At 34.8% G+C, this 7,500-nt stretch overlaps 1 protein-coding gene across 3 annotated transcripts in view; it reads left to right on the top strand.

The window, feature by feature from the left end:
• LOC135209040 (G-protein coupled receptor 54-like) overlaps positions 1–7,500 on the top strand; it is a 301,797-nt gene that overhangs the window by 5,888 nt on the left and 288,409 nt on the right. For 2 of the 3 annotated variants that reach the window (XM_064241581.1, XM_064241583.1), the window contains exon 2: positions 3,420–4,597. In XM_064241581.1, coding sequence (XP_064097651.1) covers positions 4,169–4,597 — 429 coding nt within the window. In that variant the 5' untranslated portion in view covers positions 3,420–4,168. Of the gene's footprint in view, positions 1–3,277; positions 4,598–7,500 lie in introns of those variants that run through there. The other variant, XM_064241582.1, reaches the window with a different exon arrangement.

The raw sequence follows: 7,500 nt of genomic DNA, 5'->3' as shown, positions 1-7,500 counted from the left end.
GACTGGGAGGAAGTGAAGAGGAAAGCCAATTGTAAAACTCTCGCTAGATGATGCAACGTTAAGACGTAAATATCTATAGGGCAACGACCGTAAATGAAAGTGAATCGAGTGGTGCGAGAGAAATGGTGATGATCTTCCTGTGTAGGTAGATGAAGAGGCTAATATTGTGAATGTGTTCTGAACATGGGACTTATCTCTGACACTAGTTCTAAATGACGAATGAGGTACAGATTAATGGTTTTTTTTAAACACCCACGAATATGAAAAAGAATTACTGTTAGTAGGCATACAAATATACACGCTCACAAAATATATATTATATATATATATATAATATATATATATATTATATATATATATATATTTATATATATAATATATATATAATATATATATATATATATATATATATATATATATATATATATATATATATATATATATACATATATATATATAATATATATATCTATATATATAGTATATATATATATATATATATATATATATATATATATCATATATATTATATATATATATATATATATATACTAAATACATATATATATAATCATATATATATATATACATACTTATATATTATATCTATATATATATATATATATACTATATATATCTATATACATATATATACATACATAATATACAAATATATACATATAATATATATGTATATTATATAATATATATATATATATATATTATATATTATATATACTATATATAAGGAATTTTCGTTCTTTATCCTATATAACAAACTTGCTATTATTACAATGGCAGTAACATCCACTAGTATTCTGAAAGCAAAGACGAGCAGAACTTGGCGTAGCTGACTTTGGATGAAATGGGGTAGCTAGGGTTAGCAGCACTGAAGTGGAAGAAATATATGACTAAGCAAAGATGGGGACAAGAGAATCAGCTGACAGTGTTAGTGAGTAAATTGAGAAAGTATGAGAAAATAAAAGTAGAAAGTGGTAGGACGAGGAAATAAGACGTTTAGTGAAGGAACAGATGGCGAGAAGTGCAGTTACATGGCAAAGAGAACATCATCTGGCATGCAAAACAGTGAATAAGGAGAATGCCGCCATGAAAGTGAGGGAGGGAGGGTAAAAAGAAAGTAAATAATGTAATGCAGACAGATGAATTTAAGTCATCACTTTTATGATAAAAAGCTGAACTGAATGGATATTAAGGCAAGTACATGACACACGATCAATATTTTTAAAAATTCGATCAAGGAGGCCTAGTCTGAAACCAATGTCGAAATGAATTTCTTCAAAATCTGTTGAACGTGGATGGCAAAACCGTTCCAAATGACGCAAGCGTGGATGGGAGTTGGTGTAAATTTGGGATTAAGTATCATGGACACGAGTGTTGTGGGCGTTAAGCCCCTAATTAATCAAGATGTTGAGGAAAGAGTAAACACGCGAGAGATACTGAGGTGTGGCAGTGAAGGCGTGATCAAGTGGTTGATGAAGGTGTGAAAAATATATCTGGGTAAGGGATAGATTCCAAAGGAATCGGTAATAGGAATAGGTGTTATTGAAAAAGAATTGTATGGGGACGCCATTACGCAGTAAAATACATGATTTTGATCGAAAATAAAATATATAGTTATGATTTTGATCGAGCAAGTCACAAAGAAATTAGAGATATACCGAAGTAGAAAAATCTTGCAAGAGAAAAATGTGATCGCGAGAGGTAAATTACGATAGCAACCAGAAATGCTGGGACGAGAAAAGATGTGGAGGGTGCTGAAGGGAGGCAGCTGATTCACACAGGTATTACGAGGTAAATGAATCAGAAAAGAATAGTTACAGAAATCATGTAGCAAGAGGGCAGCAGGACGCTTGCAAAAAGATTTGGAAGAAAGGAGGAACACCTAGGTCGTAGGGGAAGAAAGTTTTGAATGTATGAAGGGCTTGTCGAGCTAAAATCTCGTTTGTGGAAGTGAATCCTGGTAGGTGAATGCAGATGAGCGTAAAAAAGGTTGTATCCAGTGAGATGAATCTTGTGTAGTTTATGATCGGTGAGGATTGAAATAGCAAAATATGAGATGGAAAGTAATTTTGTAACAAATCCAGAGTATTTTGAGATGGCTTGATCATGCAGAGATAACTGAGAACGATAGGCTGGTACTTGAGTTTATAATTAAAAAATGTTGGGAGAAAGGAGGAGGATAAGTCATGCATTGCATGCTCATAGATAGATGGATTGGAAGAAGCAACAGAATGGAAGCGTCTTAATATACAATAAGCAAAAGAATATGTACCAGCTAAAAGAGAAACTCCACTCTTGCCATATGATTAAAGCAGGTAGTTTATACTTGATTGAGGAGCAGTTAAAGAATTTTTTTTTTCTTTTGAATCCATCTCTGTCAAAAGAAAGGAAGTGATGCTATATGTCCATAATTATTTTAAAAACGACGTTTTTCGGTGGGATCGAACTCGATCACATGCTCGTGAGGCGAGGTTCCTAACCACCGATCTACAGGTACGCATTAAATCAAAGGTCAAACGACTATTTTAATCAACGTCTTAGCTTCTTCACCAAACATTTTCATGCTCAAACCTCTGCCGTAAGTTCCTAAGAGCATATTTCGTTCTGTTATCTTTATAGAGTTCAACCCTAGGTTTCTTCAGTTTATATGTCCCTAAAATGTTAAAATTTTATATTTGATTGTCATTATATGTCACAGCGTTTATCTTTATGTTTTTGTCACTCCTAGTCTTGAAAATTGGGTATTTTATATATATATATATATATATATATATAATATATATATTACACATATATATAAATATATGTACATAATATATATATATATATATATATATATATATATATATATATATGTATATATATATACATATATATATATATATATATATATATATATATATATATATATATACATACACACATACATACATACGTATGTATGTATGTATATATGTACATTTATTTATATATATGTATATATATGTATATATATACATATATATATATATGTATATATATACATTATATATATATATATATATATATAATATATATATATATATATATATATATATATAAAGCTTGACAAAAAAATCCCTTTAAAATTCTAATTAATTCCGAGAAAGTACGATTAAAAACAGATATTCAAAAGAAAATATGTTCGTATCTTTTGTATAAAATGTATCATACGCAGTATATATACAATCTACTGAAGTTAACTGGACCTTTCATGTGTTTTGGCAGGAGACAAATACATTTACTAAAAATTTGCCTCATTCTAATTAAACTTAGTGATAAATATGAAGAAAAAATACGAGATCATGGTCATGTGAATAAATGCCAGCATTCCTTGATTTACTTCAGATTTGCTTAACGTGTTTGTTTCAAAATTACAGTTCCTAATTAACTGTCAATCTTATCTGCCCTTTCTGAAAAGTGAAGAGAAACTGAAAACCTTGACGATAAAACATGTTGTTAGTCATTTATTATAAGGAAAACGTATCAGTGATCATAACCAGTGTTGTGTAAATTATCGACGAATAACAATAATTGATCTGTCAGTTAATTAACGCTTCGATATAACAATATACCGATCGATTTCTTTCCGTTAAATGACAGAGGGGGAGAAACGCAGTTCCGAGTTATAAAAAAAAAAAAAAAAAAAACAGACATGTGTCAGTTCTTTATTTTATCGATCGAGGTCGACAGTGGGTCGTCCTTGACCCCTCTCAGTGTCCTCTCTCGTTCTCAATCTTTACCAGTCATTGAAAGCTAGCTCTCGACAGTCGCGAGTATCTCAAATGTCCACAGATGCCCCTCGAGAGAGAGTTTCTGAACCCTTCTCTAGAGGTTCTCAAGGCAAGAGAAGTTTTGAAGGGATGACAATGGCAGACGGGGATGCTGGGTCCTCTCATGGCTGAAAGAAGAAAGATTTCGCGTGGAGAACGTCTCTCTCAAGTGCAGGATGTACAGGTCCAAGGCGCCGAAAATACAGAGGGTGAACAGTGGTGCCCAATAAATAAAATATATTAAGTTTCTATACAGTGAGAATTAGAATGAAATGTACGATACGGCCATGGGCTCTTAAGAAGGTGAACTGAACGGAAATCTCAGGCAATTAAGGCCCTAGAAGGGCTTGGCAAAGATGGATACCTATAAGAATCGCTCATCTATTTACAGCTCGTGGCTGGAAAGCTTGCGTTCCCCGGACACAGAGTTCTCGGAAAATGTCGCAATGGATTACGCCACGGACGAATGGCCTCAAGGGAGGTTCGCGTATGACGTCAACGGGTCGAGCTACAGAAACGGATCGAGGTATCGCAACGGGTCGTTCGATAACTCGAGCTCAGAATATGACTACGACTACGACATGGCTCTCGAGACCTTCTTCTGGAGCCAACTGGTGCCTCCCCTGGTGGTGTATTCGGTGACGTACGTGGTGGGGGTGGTGGGGAACGTCCTCATCATCTTCACTATCGCCAGGTACAGGAGACTGAAGACCACAACCAACGTCTTCCTGGCTTCCCTCGCTAGTGCTGACCTTCTGCTCATTCTGATTTGCATCCCCGTGAAGGTAAGGGCCCTCTTCCCTCCGTTAAACTTGCTTTATGCTCACGCTTTCATGGCGGTGATGGTCAAGCGTGCTCATAATATTAACAATTCAGATATTTCCCCTTTTCCTTGAACGATAAAGCTTAGAATTTCACACTGATTCCTATCATAATGTTTCCCTTCAGATATTTCGCCTTTTCCTTCTATGATAAAGCTTAGAATTTCACACTGATTACTATTACCCGTGGAAGATAGAAATCAATTAACCGTATCATATATACCTCCTAGTATAAAGCCTAATTATACCACCTTGCTTCCAAAACCCATGGACCTAATTAGACCTCTCAGTGAATCACACTGAACTGAATCAATGACTTTACGTCAATTACTGTTCCATGTAATGAGGGTAAAATACACGATTGCCTCCTGATCTGAATGATCTCCAAAATGATAACTGCCTTTTATTTGCGTATACAATATTCGGACACTGTATCACTCTCTAGAAAAGTTTCTAAATATTCAAGGTTCACTTAGCAACATTTCTTTAATATGTCAAAAATACTCTGGAAAACAAATTAGCTTTTATTTTGAGTGATGCGATAACTGAACCTTGTATCATTTCCACTTTTTAACAGAATTTGAAAGCAATCCATGGTCACGTGTAAGTCTTGTGACAAACTGCCCATTTCCTTTATTAACTGTAAAATACTCTATAAAATATCTTTCCTTTGCTTATGCGATAAACAAATCACTCTCTCAATAAAACAGTTTGGAAGCAAATGACGATTACCTTTTCTTCGAATTACAATCAAAACGTTACACTCTTATAGAATACTTTCAATATCTTTTGCTGAACGGTAAATATCTGCAGCTGATATCCCTGAGGCTAATCGTGATCAATGGAGAAGCGGATGAGGATATTTATCGTCCGAAAAAAAACCCTACCACCCTTATTCTTTTTCTTCTCGTCCATTCCCTTTAGTCTCTCACCGCCAAATTATCCAAATTCTTCAACTTTACATTATTCGACGTTTACCCTGTTTTTACGGGCTGCTCTGTGAGGAAGAGCTCGTGCTGGCATAAGGGTCAGCTTAATCTAAAACAACAACTATCCTGTTATTTACAAACCAATATTTCAGCCTGTCTACGAGTCTAAAATGTGACTGTAATAGAGAATAGCTTCATTTATAGAAATAGTCATCATCATTGTTACAAATATCATTATTACTATTATTCAACATAATATGAAAGAAACTGCCATTAACTTGCTAAGGATAGACTATGCATATGAGATACAGTCGGAAAAAAAGGAGAATAAAGCAATATACAAATAAATTAATAAGTGGATATAGACAGATAAACAAACAGCAAAACAGAATTATATAGATACACAAACAGCAACTGCAGGCAAAGGGTCAAAAGCAATGGTGCGCGGTTCTTAACTTGGCAGATTGACTTAATTTCAGGGTCATAATCATACAAAGCATCGCAGGCAGACTGAAATTACATCGCATAAATTTTAAAAATAATTGTATTTGGTCTACTTAGTGGATTTTATCTGCGATGCCTTAATAACTTCATTAAACCCTTGCAATAAATTATTTTACGAATACCGACCTGTCTATTTTAAAGCGACTGACTTTGGCATTTTTCTTTTTAACAAATTTCTCAACCATAAAAATGTTGCTTACATTACTGTCTTTCTAAAGAGTTGCCTTTGAAATATCAACCACTGCTCAATATTTGATGACGGTTTATTTACTGTACCTGAAAAGCGATGTTTTAAAGATGATATTTCTAATAATATTTTCCGTATGCTGTTTTTCACCAGTTTGTCGCGACTTGGGTTTTCTGCAAGACAATTGCGATGGCTTTGTATGTCCGTCCGCACTTTTTCTGTTCGCTCTTTTTCTATCCGGCCTCAGATATTAAAAACTACCGAGGCTAGAGGGCTGCAAATTAGTATATTGATAATCCACCCTCCAAACACCAAACACATCAAATTGCAGCCCTCAAGCGTTAGCAGTTTTTATTTTATTTAAGGATAAATTAGCCATGATCGTGCATCTGGCAACGCTATAGGTGCCGACGACACAGGCCACCACCGGACGGTGGCTGAAGGTTTCATGGGCCACAGCCGAGTTTCATGGGCCGTGGCTAAATGTTTCATACAGCGCTATATATTCTACAGGAAACTCGATTGCACCGAAGAAGCTTCGGTGCATTGTTTATTTGTTATTCCCTTTTCTTACTTTCTTCGAGCTAGGCTAGAGTGGAGCGAGTAAGTCTGTCCCGATAATAATATATTTCTATCCGGCTGAATGCAAATCAGACGGACAATTAAACCGACTTTTCCACCGTTGATTACATCGTTGAAATTTAATGAGATGGCTCGGCCGAATGAATACATTGTTTTAGAGCTACGAGGACGCAAGGTTATCAGATTTCCTCCCACGAAATTACGTCAACTCTTAACATTTTCACAAATGGCATAAGACTGAAATTCGCACAGTTTCCACAGAAGGCGTAAGAATGATTACGAAGGGTTAACACTTTTGCACTGCATAAATCATCCAACACGAATTCCATAATTGGATTTTGTGGCGATTATATATCTTAGTGATAATGAGATTTCCTTGCGGTAATAAGGTTAATTTGGTTAGGAAAATTGGGCCACGTCCATTAACTTGCCTTGCTAAGATTACTGGAGCGCTTATTATATTGCATCAACAGAAAACGCACAAGAGTTTGAATAATTACATTGAAAATCGCTTTAAGTGATTGCATTTAACAACAGCCTTTTGTGGTATTTTATGGAAAAGTCTTCCATTTTGAAAATTAATTTTCTATGGTTACATTTAAGAACCCCATCACTTTGTATGATAACATTTGAAAGTGTGCCTTTATATGGTCTACGTAAAAACC

This window comes from Macrobrachium nipponense, chromosome 37 (assembly GCF_015104395.2).
Source record: "Macrobrachium nipponense isolate FS-2020 chromosome 37, ASM1510439v2, whole genome shotgun sequence".
Lineage (NCBI taxonomy): Eukaryota > Metazoa > Arthropoda > Malacostraca > Decapoda > Palaemonidae > Macrobrachium > Macrobrachium nipponense.
This window is presented reverse-complemented; position numbering and strand designations above follow the sequence as displayed.